This window comes from Haliaeetus albicilla, chromosome 11 (genome assembly GCF_947461875.1).
Source record: "Haliaeetus albicilla chromosome 11, bHalAlb1.1, whole genome shotgun sequence".
NCBI lineage: Eukaryota > Metazoa > Chordata > Aves > Accipitriformes > Accipitridae > Haliaeetus > Haliaeetus albicilla.
The window spans coordinates 3142386-3159675 of NC_091493.1; the positions used below are offsets into that span (position 1 = coordinate 3142386).

General features: G+C 44.8%; 1 protein-coding gene across 4 annotated transcripts in view; it reads right to left on the reverse strand.

The window, feature by feature from the left end:
• Positions 1-491: 491 nt before the first annotated feature.
• The window catches only part of MICU1 (mitochondrial calcium uptake 1), a 107596-nt gene continuing 90797 nt past the window's right edge, over positions 492-17290 (reverse strand). For all 4 annotated transcript variants that reach the window (XM_069795858.1, XM_069795857.1, XM_069795859.1 and 1 more), the window contains 3 exons: positions 11259-11367; positions 3470-3559; positions 492-1408 (listed from right to left, as the gene is read on the reverse strand). In XM_069795858.1, coding sequence (XP_069651959.1) covers positions 1248-1408; positions 3470-3559; positions 11259-11367 — 360 coding nt within the window. In that variant the 3' untranslated portion in view covers positions 492-1247. The remainder of the gene's footprint in view (positions 1409-3469; positions 3560-11258; positions 11368-17290) is intronic.

A 17290-nucleotide genomic window follows, 5' to 3' on the forward strand; every position in this document is an offset into this window, starting at 1 on the left:
TTGCTGCTCGATGTAACGCGTGTGACATGTTACACAAGGACCAACACCTGAACAGAGTGCGCTACCAGCAGGCAAACTACAGGAGAGGAGAGGACAGAGATGACAGTAGATGGAGTGATCCCCAATAGCAGGATCAATATCCCAGTATGAAAATATTCTAAAAGTGTTTTATCCCCTCAAAGAAAGCCTAGAGCTCATGGCTGTCCTTTAAACACCCACAGAAAGGGCTCCTCTCTGCAATACAGAGGCCACGGCAGATCGATTACAGGGCAATCCCAAACCAGACCGCTTGTCTGGGGCTGGCTGGCAATGGGGGACAGCAAATACGGCAGCTCTGGCCTTTCCAGCACTGACTTCTGGGCTTTGTCTTTCCAGCTCTGAAAGTCAACACGTTTTTTTCTCTCTCTTCCAAAACACCCCATCTCCAGTGACTCGCCACCAGCCTTAGATGAAGACCTGAAGCAATCGAAAGAGATGAGCCACGAGCCACGTTGTTGTGAGCAACATCTTTACATGATACTTTACAGAGAGAACACCACTCAGCAAATAACATTTTTCAGCCTGTTCCCCATGGAGAGGGCTCCCCATTTAAAAAAAAAAAAAAAAAAAGTAGAGGCCTCCCGCAGAAGGTTGCTTACACAAAGCAGGATATGCAGGAGAGCCAGTTGCTCCACTGCTTTTAACTGCTCTTAACACCAGAGGCAGCACCTCGGCTCAAGCAGCCTTTCTGCAGGTGCACCCGTCTCATCCACCTCCTGAGACAGCCTGGGGGAGCACGGAGCATTTGGCCGACCAAAATGCTGGGGTGCTCTCACCACCTGGCTGCTCCAGGCTCTGCTCCTAGGTCCCACTGGTACGATCTATCCAGGAATCCCACAGCTTCTTTCTTAGGAGCAATCTAAGAATTGAAATAAACCCCATGCCATTTCGTAATAACACTAAATAAAAGTGATTTGGGTGCAGCCCCACCAGCTCGCTCGATGCCCAGCTCTGCAGGCAGGGCACATCACAAAGCAGAGGTGGCAGCAGTAAGAAAAGTCCTTTTCCTGAGAGGAATATTAAGGGGCTAGTGGCAAGCAGAAGCTGCAAATACAACAGGCTTTGATTTCTAACTTCGATTTACAAAAGTCTCCTGTTATGAACAGTCTGGGCTCGCCAGAACCTGGTGCCGTCCCGCAGGTGTTCACGCCTGCAGGCAGTGGTGGCAGAGCTGAGACAGGGAAGCCGTGCGCTCCTCCCCGACCCCGCTACGCCTTGGGCATGGTGAAGTCCCACGCCGTCTCCTGGGCGCATTTCCACATCGCCCGCATGAGTCGCGTAAAACCCATGTCCTTGGGCTTCTCCAAGCCTCTCATAAGACGCTGCTTCATTATGGCAACAAACTCCTTGTTGCTCAGCTCACCGTTCCCTGTGAGAAGAAGGAGAAGAAAAAAAAAAATTAGAAACACTAAAACCCACCAACAACCTCCTCCCCACATGCACTAACTTTAAAGGGCAGCAGCCACAAGCGTCATTTCTTGCAGAGACCGAAATCATGTTTGGCTTCAACCTTCCAAAATAGCCTGCTGAGCAAAGGTTGCCGAACCACAGCATGTAAATCCCAACCCTAAGGATGCTGCCCTGCTTAGCCTGGCACCACCATGTCTTGCAGGGCCTGGAGTGCTGGAGCTTGAAGACAAAAAAGCAAATGTAAAGCAAATGCAAAGCAAATGCCCGTGCACCCGCAGGAAACTCTCCACTTTAAGTGATACAGGAAATTACAGTAGCACAGGGTAACGGAGTGCAGATTTTTCTTAATGGAGTAGAAAGGAAGATTCATTAAAGTAATCTAGTGAGGTTATTGAGAATTATGTCAATTAAATTCATGTTAAAAATAAGAGTATAGTAAATTGGGACAAAGTTTATTCTGTAGTTGCTTAACCACCAGTAAATTAAAACCTCTGGGATTTTTATTTAGGGCGCTGGTTGATCGGAGGGGGACAGCAGCAAGCCAGGGTGCGACCAACAGCCTGACGCCTGTCTGCTGAGCGGCTGATGCCTTCTGCCACGATGCCGCATGTATCTGGTTGCCTGTTTTGCTCCCCTGTCTATGGCACACAGCTCATAGCACTGGTTTTAGCTTCTGGGAAGCAGCACAGGAAAGCAACCTGCCTTTGGGCATGAAGAAAGATGAGGGACATCAGCCCTCAAGAAACGAACCTGCCAGTGCCATCGGTTCCCCAGATCAAAAGAGAGAGAATCTCTCCGGCTGATACAGGGAACTACATCATTATATTTCATGAACGAGTTTCTTCATTTGAGAGCTTTTTTCCTGCCTTACATCTGAATGCAAATCTGGACAGCAAAATCCCAGCAAACTCTCAAGGGGTGAGTAAAATTCCCTCTGGTGCTGCAGGTTTTTGATGTGTGCATGGTAATGTCTATAAACACACACACACACACGCACGTCTGCGCCTGCTTTTCCACCCGCTTCCTTCTTTTCAGGGACTCTTCTGACAACCACAGTCTTTCCCCCCAGGTTTGCTATCAAAATATTTAGCAGATTCTCCCATGAGAGGATGCAAACAGAATACATGGCTACATTTTGGTTCACTCTAATCTCCAGCCTGATTATCTGGCTTGAGGATTGTATCAGAGAGTGGCACTGAAGCACACAGAAAAATAAAACAAGAGATGCAACCTTAGAAAGGCACAAATAAGCAGCTGGGGCTGAAACCAAGAGGGACAAGGAAGAAAATAAAGATTTTTTTTTTAACGTTCATATTTATATCAGAAAGCAAACAACTGTCTATTTATGCATCAGTGCTGCCGCTCAGAGCTGCCAGATCCTGGTGACTGTCCTGGAGAAGCAGGGTGCCAGAAAGTCTCTAGTTTTGGCTTGACAGTTTTGGGCAAATGCAGAATTTTGCTACTTTCCAAGCCTGCATTGCTGCCATCATCCCATGGTAGCAAAGACTCCACTAATTCTCATTAAATCAACCCAAGACTGCTTCAGTGTGGCAACAAGCTACGCCAAAGTGCTCGCATCCTCTGCGGGCCAGCAAAGCAATGAGCTTCCCAGCAGGGCACAGAGCTGCCATTAATTAATTAAGCTGATATTTGTCCAGGACTTTGGAGATAACAAAGTACCAGATAGGCGTGTTTCCAACACTGGAGCACAATAGCTCATTTTGTTAAACAAAATAAGAGTTTGGGGGGGAAGCTGTGTAGCAAGCTGTGCATGCCAAACGCTTGCATCCAGTGCTTTAAGATCAACATCTCAGAAGCTGCGTACCATCAGATACCATTCCTAGAAGGGCAGGAGCATCAGTACAGATCCACGGCCAAAAAGCAGATGGTAGCACGGCAAGAAGATCCAAGGCCATGGCAAGCTTTCATGGCTGGCATTTTTTTCCCTTATATTTCTTCCCCCAGATCAACTCTCACCCAGCCTGGCTGAGAGGAATGGGGCGAGGTTGGGGTCACTCACCGTCACAGTCGAAGAGCGCGAACACTACGTCGCACACGTGGTCGGAGAGCTCCACCTTGGCCACCGTCCTGGCCACTTGCTGCATCGTCACTGCAACGGAGGGAGGGCACAAGGTTAGCGAGATGTCATGACCTGCCAACCGCAGCGAACGCAGGCAGAGGAGCAGAAGACTCTTGTTCCTCCATGGAAAACTGCCTTTACGAAAATGTGTTATGTTCAAAGAGGCTTGAAATAAGCTTCATCCCCAGCCCGTTCAGCACATGCCTCAAAAACCATGCTCCTCAAAGCCTTTGCCTTCCTACAGCAACACTGCATGGGGTGCGGAGAGGCTGCTGGTGAACACTGATGTGCCGATACCTGTGTTCAAGATAAACGTTAAAAACACTGAGATGTTTTTTCCCCACTTTGGTTATAAAAATTGGAAGAAGTGTCAGCACTACATCAAACACCAGGTGGGAAACCTCTCCTGATGGGCTTGATCAATAAGGCAGCTCCTTCTGACAGTGTTGCAAAGATGATACTGTATGAACCAACTATTCCAACAGGCTGGGAATAATAAAAACCAGTTTTCCTGTTAAGCAACCCAGGGCCAGTTGTAGAACAAACCCATCTACCCTCTCCTCGTGACAAGCTCTGCAGCGAGCAGCCAAGGTTAACCTTGCAATAAAATAAAGAGTTGTAATGAATTATTTCACTTCCCCCCCCAGCCACTGGCAGCTGAGCTCATCAGCAAAGAAGCGAGTGGTAGTTTTATTCACACCTCTAGAAAAGAGCAATCTCCAGAGTTATCAATCTGGCAGAGTTATGCAGTAGATTTTGCTGCATAAAGGGAACACCACCACCCCACCCCCCGTCCTGACTGGTTTAGCTGTTTCCCTACATATATTCATGTGCGTCTGGCTGCCCTCTAGTCTCCTTTTGACGGCTGCTAATTAAAGGAAGGAGGGGAGGTAAGAGCAGCTCAGTTGTCACTGTCAGGGCTGAAACACCCTGCTCCCTTCCAGATACTCAATAAAACAGAAGGGCTTTGCATGAACGTGAACGTATTTTAAGTTAAATTGCTTCCCTACAAAGTCTGACCCAAGGAAAACCCTTCCAGAGAGACTTTGCACTGCAGCAGCGAGCCCGCAGCAACTGGGATGAATGTTTAGCTGCGTGCTTCCCTTCAGCGAGGCAAAACAGGGAAAGGGTGCAACACAAAATCAGATTGAAACCAAAAAAAAGCCTCTGCTTTCATCCACAGCATCCTTCTGGGTTCATGCACACTGGTCCATTTGCAGAGCTATTGGCCCTTCAGAAATTTTGCAGTTACGTGTCAGAAAGGAAAAAATAAGCACCCAATCTATACCGTAACCAGATTAATTAGAAACCACATTAAATGTTTCTAATAGGATTTTTTTTCATAAATGTTCAGATTATTGGTTCCTTCCACCCCATTTCTGCTCCCCTGAGTGAGGTTTGGGGTTTTCAGGGGGGGATTTCCCTATAAAATCCCTTCTTTTACTAAATAACACAGGAGAAAACTGAAATTAAACAGAAGGTGGATTAAAATATATATACAATCTCAAGTAGGCATCCACTGCTTCCTTGTAATTATTCTTTTTGAGTTAAAATCCTTTCCAACATGAGAGATGTAACTCTGGTCTGCAGTAACTACTATATATTTCAGTTCTGTCACCATAAGTCAGGATATGGCCGTTACTTCTGTATGTGTCCTGCTGGCAGCCAGAGCCTGCTTTAGGGAGGGCAGAGGCAATGTAATCATTAAAGAAAACTTGAATTAATTTTGTTTCCAGCCTTATGCCCGAACCTTGCCAACCAAGCTGCGGGGAGACCACACGTCTCTCCCAGCCCACCCATGCCAACCAGGCTGCAGAATATACCATGCCATGCACGCGGCACAATACATACAAATTAGCCTGCAAGATCTAACACCATCGAGTCAATGAACTGCAACACAAGTGAGCGGGTGCATTAGATGGCAGCAGCCCTCCAAAAAGGGCTTTAATGGTCCACCATTTAATTAACTTACATTGACATCAAACGTTCACAAATGAAATAATGCTGCCTTCAGCTTTACCCCTTGATCTGAGAGGGAGGGACTGACGGCCAGCATCGCACATACCCCAAACCAGAGGAGAGGGTGACTATAAGTTGCATAGGTATAATGCAGTACCTATAGGTCCTCTTTGATCAAATGCCATGAACATGAAGTGGCAGGAAACGCTGGAGCCGAACAGTGGATGGCATAGGCCTTTTTACCAAGTTAAATGCCCTGCCTCTGGATTTTATATATGCCTTTGTAAAAGGCACCTTTCTCTTCCCCAGTTAGGTGATGCTCGTTCCCTATATACAGTCCTGGCTCCAGACAGCTGCAAAACATGCACTGTAACTCCTACCTGCCACACGCGCTGGCGGGGGACTTCAGTAACGTGTAAAGCTCAAGGAAAAAGAGGAAGTTTAAGTAAAAGAAAGTTTATCTAAACTTATTTCTCAGCTTATTTTTTTCTCCAGAAAGTCCTTCTGCTGGGGAGGGACTTTAAAACACCTCAACTTTGGCAACGGCAGAGGTTTTAAGCACTGTAAGCCATCTCTCACCCAAGACCCAGACCTTCAGACAGCAAAAGCAAATCTGTATTTCCTCAGGCAGCAACACTGAGAATTTCATTTAACTCCTTTGAAATGTAAATCTTTAAAGATGCTCAACCAAGCTTTGATACCATCCTCTCCTCCTGGTGCCCCAGGTACCCTAATGAAGAAGTTATTTGCTATAGCCTTATATGGAAAAGAAAAAAAGTTAGAATGATTTCTTTAACTGTAAGTCATGTTTTTCTGCTGAGTTTTCACCCCCTTCCTTCCCTCTCTACAGGGTGTCACCTGATCCCTCCCTCCTTTTTGACATGTGCTTATTTATTTTTCACGGACGCAGTTTTACCAGCTGTAATTTGTATGTACAGCTGCTGGTTACTGCTTCCTCTCTTACTAACACAACTGCGCAACAGTCATCTCCATCACATTGTTCTTGCTCAATGCAAGAATTCTGCAAAAACGTTATTTCACAGGGGCTGCGTAACTGTGCTGTGCTCAGTAACGATTCTGCTGGTTTTTAAGGAGTCATAAGGAAGGGGAAAGTGTTTCTGCTTTCCACTTTGATGCACACACTCCAGACTACAAGGTATCTTGGTGAGGCAAATAAACTTGAAGTAAACCTCCCAGTGTCAATTCTTTACCATTTCGCAAAACAAAGTAGGTGCTGTCGGGGGCAACATCTCCTAAAACAGAGCTTGTCCAGATTTGGGGGTTTGGGATGGCTGCATCCATCTCTACACAGGCAAGTCTCCTGGATTTTATACCACCGAAAATGAGTTCCATGTTTCTATCTTGAAAAGCTACGTGGCTTTTAAAATTTCAAGTGTTAGTGTCTCCCACTGGTTCCTTTAGTGAGCCATCTGAGTTATTTTATGCCAGTTTAGTGTCTGACACAGTCGTTTGGTTTTTTTTTTTCACTCCAATTCCCAGAACCACACCGTGAGTAATGCCTCACCAAGTGCTTACAAACAGGGCTTTTCTATGGGCGAGAGCCTAGCCAGATGGCAAACTTCACTATTTTCCTCCATCTTGAGAATAGTTATACATTTGGCCAAAATAATGGGCAGTTGGGCTGCTGCCTTCATTTCCTGAATAGCACCCAGGGTGATGGGAGCAGGGGTCCCTGCCCTGGGCGGTCCCAGGCTGCAGAGGCAGGACACATGTATTTTGGGTTCCCAGGAATCAGGCTACATAGAGTCTCACATTGATATTCACGTTTCATTTAAGCATTCTAGCTGGAAACCTTGGATGCCATCATTGACAATATAGCTAGCAAAAGTCTATTTAACTTTTTTCAAATCATTTGCCTATGTACATACTGGACTGTCTATCCAGAAGAGAGATGCACAAACCCTAAGCAATCCTGTGGCCTAGCATGTTTTTCTTTTTCTTCTCAAAATGCGAAGCTGCAGCCCTGCAGCTGAGCAGAAATTGTTTTGACATCAAAGGGAGCATGACGGAAAGTCATGGAGATCATGCTTCTGGGAAAAAAGCAGAGCTACCAGACCAAAGGCAGAGTCAATCCACTGTTTATGTAATATCTGCAGTCATAAATAAGAAACGAGATTCCAACACAGAAAATGGTTCCTAAACTGAAAGGTATTCAGCACCTTTCAGGAGCTGTTGGTCTACGGAGAGCTTGTCCTTAGGTTACCGAGCTGATTTCTTAAAGCCTTGTGGACAGGTGTCCTCTGCTGTGATGGAGCTTTGCCCAACAACTTGTTGCATCAGTGCTGAGCAAACACCACACCGTAATTGTACATGTACTAAAACCAAAGGGCAGGCGAGCTCCAGACCCCTCCTGCTTGAGGACACGGTGCCAAGCACTTCCACTGTCCCACTCCATCAGGACGCACACATACACACGTCAACGTACTGGTGTGAGGGCAGCAAAGGTGACAATCCATGACCCTGACTTGCCTCTGCAGGACACCAGATTTAATCATTTGACTCTTCTCTTTCTTACAAATTATCGCAAATACTCATCCAGGCTTTCTTACATGCCCAGAGAGGCTGTGGCATCTCCACCCTTGGAGATATCCAAAACCTGACTGGAGGTGGCCCTGGGTGAGCTGCTGTAGGTGACCCTGTCAGTTCTTTAGAGATCCCTGCCAACCTTACCTACCCTACAGAAGTCCTCCCCGCTCAACTACCAGCGTTGACTACATGCCATTACTCCAGAGGAGCAATCTGAGCTGTGCCTCCATGGGGGACTGACTTCTTTCATCCATCTCCCAAGGCAGATTAAAGCAAGCAGCAATCTGATGACAAATACGTGCTGCTCTCAAATCTCACCTCTACCTCCTTCCAAATTCCCTGTCAAGTCTGCAGCCGTTTCAAGCTCCACATTTCAAATAAAATGATCTCCCATTAACCCCTCCTGGGCTCCAGCCCTACTCCGAGCCACCAGAGTGAGCAGCAGGCTCAGCTGTCTCCCCTCACTTTGGCCCACCTCTAGCAAAGCACATCTGTGCCTTGCCCTAAAACACAAAGGAGGTATATCGTGGCTCTCTGCTGGTGCCAGCAGAACGGCTGCTTCAAAAGTCGGGCCGCAGACGGTGCCAAAAAAAAAGTGCAATTCACACCCTCGCCTTGAAAGGGGAATAAGAGGTGAATTCGGCTCCTGTCCTGCTGCCGGCTGTAAGCCCAGACTGGGAAAGTTTTCTAAGTAATGCTTAAGATTTAAGAGAATGACGGCTATTATGTTTCTGGTAAAATGAAAGATGGACTAACGAATAATCTGTGTGTTATTCTATGGGTCATTAAAATACAGGTTTATGATCCTTTTTAGAAGAGGCTACTTTAATTCAACACAGAAAACAGGTTGTCAAGCTACGGCTGTTTGATGCCATCCATTTTTTTTCCCCTCGGCCCTTCTAAAATTGTAGTAACATTTGCTGCATTAGGTTAGCAGCAATTTATTTGATACACAAACTATCCTCTTCCTCCTCCCCATATGATGAGTAATTTTTATATTTGTTGGTTTTTAACAAGCAACCTTGCGAAAGCTTGATTTTTGGAAGAGTACACCCCATTTATTGCTTATTTGATTTGTGGGTGCAATATCCAGACTCCGGAGTGCACACATATGGAAATGGGTAATGCACAGACAAATTAGACATGGGAGCACACAGATCCCTGCTGCAAAACCCAGGTGTATCGCTGCAGCTTGCTTTGCGCCTTCATTAGGACCACAGCAAAGTGCTGTCTTTGTGCCTCCCGCCCAGAGCATCTCTGGGTTGAGCAGCACAGAAGGATGCGAGGGACAATTCGTGTCAGCTAACAGACACACATGAAGAGGAAATTTGCAGGACCCTCCTCTTCTGCTTGAGCCTGAGGAATCTCTCCCAACAGCCGGGACCTCGCAGGCAGGGATGGGGATCCGGGGACAGCTGAGCCTGTGAGCGGTCTGAAGCCATGCCCTGCGGACCACCAACCCTCCCCAAGGTTTACTTACTCCAGCCAAATACTCCCAAGCTCAATGGCTGTGGCTCCAGCACAAGGTCATTAATTGCACATAATTAAACAGCAATCACACTGATTTACCAACTGCACAGGGACCTAAATACTCCAAAAATACATATTCCATGACTCAGCAATTGCTAATTTACTGTAGACACTGAGTAAAGTGGATTTGCTGGGCTATTACCTCCTTGTGGGACGCTGCAGAAAGAGCTCTCTGCAGCAGCAGCACATCCGTACTTCATATTTTTACTTTTAAATGAAAGATAATCCTATCAGGTTCTTTTAAGTCTTAAGATAATGGTGATCTAAAACAAAGAGTACAGACGATTTCCCCCCAAAAATTGAAGACGAGGAGGGCTGTTGACACACACAAGACGAGATGTGACATGTATGACTCCCTTAGTAATTCCACTGCCCAAAAACCTATTAATGTCTTAATATTCCCACAACAGCAGTGGTTGGAAGAATACCTTACTTCCGAAACATTTAATTTTGCAGCTGCCTAAATACATCAGCTTTAACTTTCTAGTAGACAAGAGTTTCCACTTAGCCTAAAAAACTTTTAATGAGTTTGCCATCGTTTTTTATATTCCCAGTCTGAGTGCTTTTAAAAAACAACTCTTAGAAAAAGATCTAGAAAAGAAAAGCACACACTTGTGACAGATGCTGGCAGCAGAGAGATGGACTTTCTTTTTTTAAAATGTATGGTATAGGGTTTTTTTCCTTTTTTTTTTTTTTTTTTAATCAGTGTCAGAACTGAGACATATCTGATATGGATTAGCTCAGAAAAGGAAACACACGATGAGATGAAGAAGGATATGGATTGGTCTGATTGATAAAGCACACTATTACCAAGCTGCCCAGGAAACACCAGCTCTGAGGTTTATTCAGCCAGCTCCTCTGGCCACGCACAGCCTCTGGACTGTGGGGTTATCTGGAGAGAGCCTGTTCTGGACAGACTTTAATGCTCACTCTGGGACCTCAGTGGGGTTCCAGTGCTCCCCCTCCTTTCCTCCAGCACGCCTGGGAGCTCCAAAGGTGCTTTCCATTACTTGGATTTCAGATGAGAAATGCAGCATCTGGCCATACAGCTCTCACTTCTATGCAAAGCCTCATATTTTTAAGCAAAGCTGAAACAAAACAAGGGTTGAACAGTTCCTACCACCAGCTCCACTGCTGATTAGTGCCTCTGCTGCCTCAATCATGGACACCTCTACAGAAGATACAGTTTGCAAGAATAACTTCTTATAATGCTGTTTGTCTTTGCCAACAATAAATTTTCAAGTACTTTGTAAAAGGAGAAAAGATGTCACTTCAGAAGACGGGGATGAAGAAGAAGAAACATTGGGGTGCCTGGGATCTGCTACGAGAGCCTGTGATACACTCACTAGGTCATCTTGCCTCTGCACACATCAGGCCTGAATGGTCCTGCTGAAGATATCACCACTTACTAATTGGTCACCATTAAATCACTGCTTCCTAATCTATTCAGGCTATATATTTCAGCCCTTTTTTCCCCCCTCTATATCTAAAACTGGGGAAGTATAAAAATTGAAATCCCTCTTTATCCAAGAACATAGCAAGTTAAACCTCTTGTACCGAAATCACGGTTCTTCCCTGTAACATTTTTAATGTCACCCTGGGCTCATTTGACACCTTCCCAACACCAAAGACATGGCATGAGTTGTGCTCCCTCAAGCTTTCAGTGCCTGTACATCTCGTGAGTTTTTAATACCTTTATCAAGCGAAGCTCCAGCCATGTGGTAGAAGCTCAAAGCTGTGTCCACATCGTTTATGTTCTTCAGAAAAGTGAAGAAGCTCTCCACCTCCGCAAACGTCAGCCCCTAGGACAGAGAAAAGATAGTCTTACAGCAATGGGAAAAGGAGATCGTGATAATACCTGGATTATGAACGACAAAGTGACTCATCAGTCCAAAGGTGTAGCCAGAGGGAAATTTATCTGCACGCTCAAAATAATCCTACTTTGGCCCTTGAGGATATGGTTTGCAACCTGTACTTTTGTTAACCACCTCTGCTCCCCTCCCGGCCCCACCAGTTGTGCAACTGGAAAGGACTTTGTCATGCATGGTCAGCAGTGGCAGAGACCAAAAAGCATTTCTCTGGCCCTTGCTATGCAGCCAGCTCTTGCCCAGAAGAGCAGACACACCATGAGCCTGTGGTTGGGATGCAAGAGACTGCAGCAAGAGGATTCATTTATATATTTTTTTAAAGCCGGCACACTTGCAACGACAATAATGAAATAGTTCACATGCTGCAAGGTCTGTCCCAAGAGATTCAGGGATCCTTGTGGGGATCCACGTCTTACCCAGTGTCGCAGAAGGTGACACTGCAAATCACAGCACATATAAATGTGCCCCAGTTAGCTTTGCTGCTGGTTGCAGGATGGCTGCGGGGCTGGATCGCCGTCTGCTCTACTTACCGGCACAGTCACCCAGGACTTGGCTTACCCCGGGACAACTAAGCGTGTGCTCAGTGAGTGCCTACAGCCACATACTCGGATAGTCACGGAAAGGCATCCTAAGATTCCCCAGCACTGGCACCGCTGCATCCCAGCACAGCTGATGTACAGGCAGGGGATAAGCAACATGCTCCTCTCTGCACCGATCTGACCGGCAAGGAGTATGCCAGGAGAGCAACTGCTGATGAGCGCAGCTCTGGGACCCCCACCCAGTTACACTACACAACACAACGCCCAATTTTATGGACCCGTTTAGCATCAGCACGACTGCATCAGAGCTAGGACAAGGGCTGCAGCCTCCAAACTCCCCCACCACAGCCATGGCCCAGGGCCAATGGAGGAGGTACATCACCACCACAGTAACAACCACTCAGCCTTCCTCTCTGGAAGAGATAAATCAGCTTGTCAAGAGGAGTTCAGGTTCAGGCTCTTCCTATCCTGTCTAGCACGACAGACTGATACAGCAAGATACTAAAAATCCCAACTGCATAACACGGCATGGTTTCATGGTCTGGATGGAAAAGCACACGTTCAGCAGGTACTGTCAAATATAAATTTATATGATCCATTGTAACCCTGCTCAAACTCTTCCCAACAACTTCTAATCAAAGAAGAAGCCATCTATCTTTTTTTGAAAGAAAAAGCACATTTTTTACCATCTTCTCATACAGACATGGGGTCTCTAGAACTGTAAGCAGAAGAATTACAGAAAATCTGCAGCCTGTTCCTATCTTTGCTATAACTGAGCAAGCGGCAATGCACCACTGATGCATGTTGCACAGCGTGTACACCAACAAGTGCAACAGCAGCCTCTGTCAGTGCTGGATTTGTGAATCCAGACCAACAAGGATGAGGTAACAAAATGCACATGCAGACAATGGATCTAAAAAACCAAAATCCCCAGTTACCGTACAAGGATCTTTCTTTAAATGTATACCTGCTCTGCTTCCCAAGTGGCATGCTAAAAGATGTACGACAGAATTAAATAAAACACTGTCCTAGCAAAAAAAAAAAAAAAAAGAAAAAAAAAAGAAAAATCAAATAAATCAGGTACTTCTGCAGGAAGTACTGCAAAGACCCTCTGTTTTGTACAACAGATCTAGAGGAGAAAAGATTTCTGCAATTCAGATACCCATCTGGATGCCTCCCTGCTATGTGTTTCCTGATTGACGTGCTCCTGCCTGGGAGCAGAGCACTAAAAACGTGGAAAGCCTGCAGGAATCAGGAGGCATGTGGCCACTTTCAGGCCAGCAGAAGACACTGTGCTGTGGTTTAGCTGCTCTGTTTGGGACATCTGAGGTTTGCAGTAGCGGCTACAAGGCATCCCAGCAGCTATTCCATGCAAAGAGCCCCAACTTTGCATTTTCCTGGAATTTTCCACCATGAAAGGCAGATGTCAAGGCCAAACAGCATTGCTGTCTGTGCAAAACAGCCCCTTGTTTAGTGCACTAAACACTGCAGTTGCTATTGTTTCAGCGGGTAACAGGGAACGTTTATATGCTTACGTACGTAAACTTGTGGTCTTTTACCAGCTGAAAAAGCAAAAGCAATGGTGTATGGGGGTATCCTACAAATCTGGGCTTTCATGTGGACAGAAATACTGAATCTCTGTAGCAAAAATGCCATCAGTGTTATGAAATTTAGTATTTTATTGATGAATTCCATTGCTGAGGCTGGCATCAGCATTAACTCCTTTCCAGCTACCAAAATAAAAATAAAATCAGAGACTGAGACAGCCTCAGGCTTACACCAACAAGTCGTCAGATGAACGATCACCTTCACCAGTCAGAAGTCTGAGTATGGGAACTTACCTGTTCTCTGATGATGTGTTTGTCAGTGCTGCTCGGCTCTTTGTAGGTTATTCATGTCTCCATTGGAAGACCAATAGATGTTTCCATTATATAATAGAGACTCATGTTGATTTGGAATCACAAGAAATTGCATATCTGGAGAGCCCTAGGGTAGCGATTATGGGATCTGGATGATCACTTCTTTCAAGGCATTTGTACATCTAGCTGTTGATTCATAAGCCTGAATCCTTTCATCACTTAAGTAATACTAGTGATACATAAGCAGGCAGACTCCAGAAATCCATACCTGTTTGCAACATGTATCTTACCAAAGCTCAAACACCTTCTGCAAAAGTTAGGGCTTTTCATCTCAGAACCCAGGTTTCAGCCAGGGAGAATTACATCTCAGTCCCACCTTCTGCCATCTCAATAGAAAATATGCTACACAGCCCCCAAAGCATGTGTAGAAGATGACCTGAAATCATTAGTCTCTGAAGAGTCAGCTTGGTTTTCTAGCTGTTAGGGAATCAACCCAAATACCTTGCTTGTAAATACTACTGACAAGTCAAGTCCTTTTTACTAGGAGAAAAGCAGCTGTATAAGTGTAACTTGAGGGGGAGGATCGTAAGTAATTTTAAACAAAGTAGACTGTGGCAGCTCCACTGAATATGCAGAGGAGTTCATGTATCCAGGGTAAGATGGGATTTTTTCCTCAAGAAAAATAAAAATGAAAGACTATCAATTAATACAAGAAAATATGCCATTCACAAAAGCAGGACTGTAGAATAGCGATGTTGGAAAATGGCTAAAGATTAGATTAAAACCAGAGCTTTAACATTTTGGAGGCTGTCAGGGTTGCCTTGTGCAGAAAAGGTAATTGCATCAGACAATGAAGATGATGTTTGACAGATTTCATCAGAAAGCACTCACAAGGATCAATTGCATTCCCAAGGTAAAGCTTGCCAGGTAGGTTTGGTACAATTACTGCCATTCCTCTCCCAGCATCTCACTATTAAAAATATTTTACTCCCACTTTCTTTGGAAAGCAATGGCAAGCCAAAGCCCCTACTGCTTCCGGCGTAGAGGCGACTTACAGCAGTTTAGTAAACTGTGCAGATAGTGATACTAAGCTGCTATAAAAGTAGGCTAGTGAAGCGTGAAAAAGAAGGGATTTGGGGAAAAATTCTTCCTGTAAAATGTGTTTGCATCATAGACCTTTCTGACCTACAAGGTGTTCTGTGACTGCAGAGTATTGCAGGATAAATGAAGCGGCCAGGTGGCTTTAACATCTCTGTGAGGTCTGGGAGCCAAAGGGAGAGCAGTGGATAGCACCGGCTCCAGTCCCTTTTTATAGGACAGGAGTAAAGCAGAGCCCAACCAAAGCAGCTGCTTGCTCTGCATGTGTCTGGGTTACAAATGCAGAGGAAGAAGCAATGCCAGTGTCGAGCTTCTGCAGTTTCAAGTGGGAGAACGCTCTCTGGCTTAATACTCCATTCATTTACAAGGAAAACTTTGCAAGCGCATTGCTGAATAAGTTATCCAGAAAGCTTGAAAGGTGGTTAACATGATTCTGGTTACAGCAGTCCTGTCTCTAAAGAGATGGGGAAAGTTAAGCTATGTAAAAACACTGACAGCTATACCAGGGTGGTCCAATAGAAGTACATAAGTGTATCTAGGTACAAAGGGCTACACACAAATCTACAAGGAATATGGTCTTCTACAATACCCCAGGGGACAAAAAAACAAACCACAAATTTCCAAGAAAAGGTTCTCCTGTATAAAAGACAATGCAAAGTTAGGCACCTGGCTGGATTTTCCATGAGCCAGAACCGGCTGAAGTGGAGGATTTCAGTACCTGATTTCTCTAGCTCTGCATAAACATTGACTTTGAGCTGCCCTGGCTGCAAAAAAGGCTTATCTGCCTCCAGTGCGAAGTGGCTGGTGCTTCTTGTATCCTTTACACGTCCTTAAACCATTAAATATCTTGTACTTGTTAACAGAGAGACCATCTTGTTTTAGGATTTTAGGTGTTTCATTCCCTCCGGTCTAAGGAATCATGTGTTTTCCCCCAATTCTGTTTCTTGCAAATGTCATTTTTTTTGTCCTACTCCCCAATTCCTCTCCTTGAAAGTCCTTGGAATAAAGAAAGAAAAAGACTTGCTCTGAATCCAGTTAGCTACAAATAGAAACACAATCTGGCTGATTTAGGGATGAGGAATAAGGTAAAACCAAAAAGTTCTTCCTCTGCCACAGATGTCAGGGTCTTGGCTTAAACATGAAAGGAAGAAAACATCTGCTGTAAGAACCCTTCCAAAATAACTCCCTTTGCCTAATTTCTCATACACCCAGCTACCGTTCAATAATATATATATGTGTGTGTGTGTGTGTGTATACATACAATAAAACCCCAAATCACAGCAAAAGAATCTACAGTTTGGGAACATAAACAACAGAGCTGATATTTTCTGTTAGACACACATCACAGTTCAGTTATTTTTTCCACGAGAAATCAAATGATTCCTGTTAAAACTCAAGGGGAGCAGAGGTATTGGAAAAGCTAAATCTGCAGTGTCTCGCTCAAAGATAAAATAAATGGACACAGCCTTGGAAACATCAATGGTCTTATTTAAACCAGTGACAAAGAGCTTGAGAAGTGAGATTTCCAAATATTAAAATGCAACGTATCTCAGCTCCCATGACATGTTGACACCATCTATTGATAACAGCCTATTAAATATTGAGTCTATTTTCCTACAAAACATGAGGGAATCTGCAAAAAAAAAAAAAAAAGTGCTCTTTCTGGCACCCCAAGGCCATGAGAAGCTGCAGGTACCGCGACTCCTCTGGCAGGAATGCAACTCTGAGCACAGCCTTTTGGCTCGCTTACGGTTTCCTCCAGTTTTTAACTTTTTGGCATTATTTGCAGTTAATAGAGAAGTCTATCAGTCTATGTGCCCCACTGCTTCAGTATGCCCAAATTCTCCTCCAGCACCAGTGAAAGAGGGAGAAAACAGGGGGAAAAGTCACTGGAGCACCTTCACATGAACTGACGATTCCTGCACATCACAGGAGGCCAGTTAAGGCACCAAAAAGAGACAAAAAAGGACTAGACCCTGGCCAACAATTGTGTTTTATAACACACTTTGCATCTAAACCAGTTAAGAAATAAACGCCAGTTCTGATGTCAGGAAAAAGCAGCTCTAAAACACTCAGACTGACCCGATACGCAGCCAAAGACTTTCCATCCATTCTCATTTGACGAATCACTTGTTTATAACCTAGCTAATAAAAGAACAATCCATCTTTATAGAAGCAGACATGAAATTCTAATACTGAAGTAATTTAGCAGCCCATACTTGCTTTACCTGATAAAACACATCCTTTTGGCAGGGATGTCTTATTCCAAGGTCTCTCACTAAATTAATGAGCGTAAGATCTGCAACCTTATGCCTCTCTAAATCATGAGTAATTAAAATAATTTTTCACATAAGTTCCTAA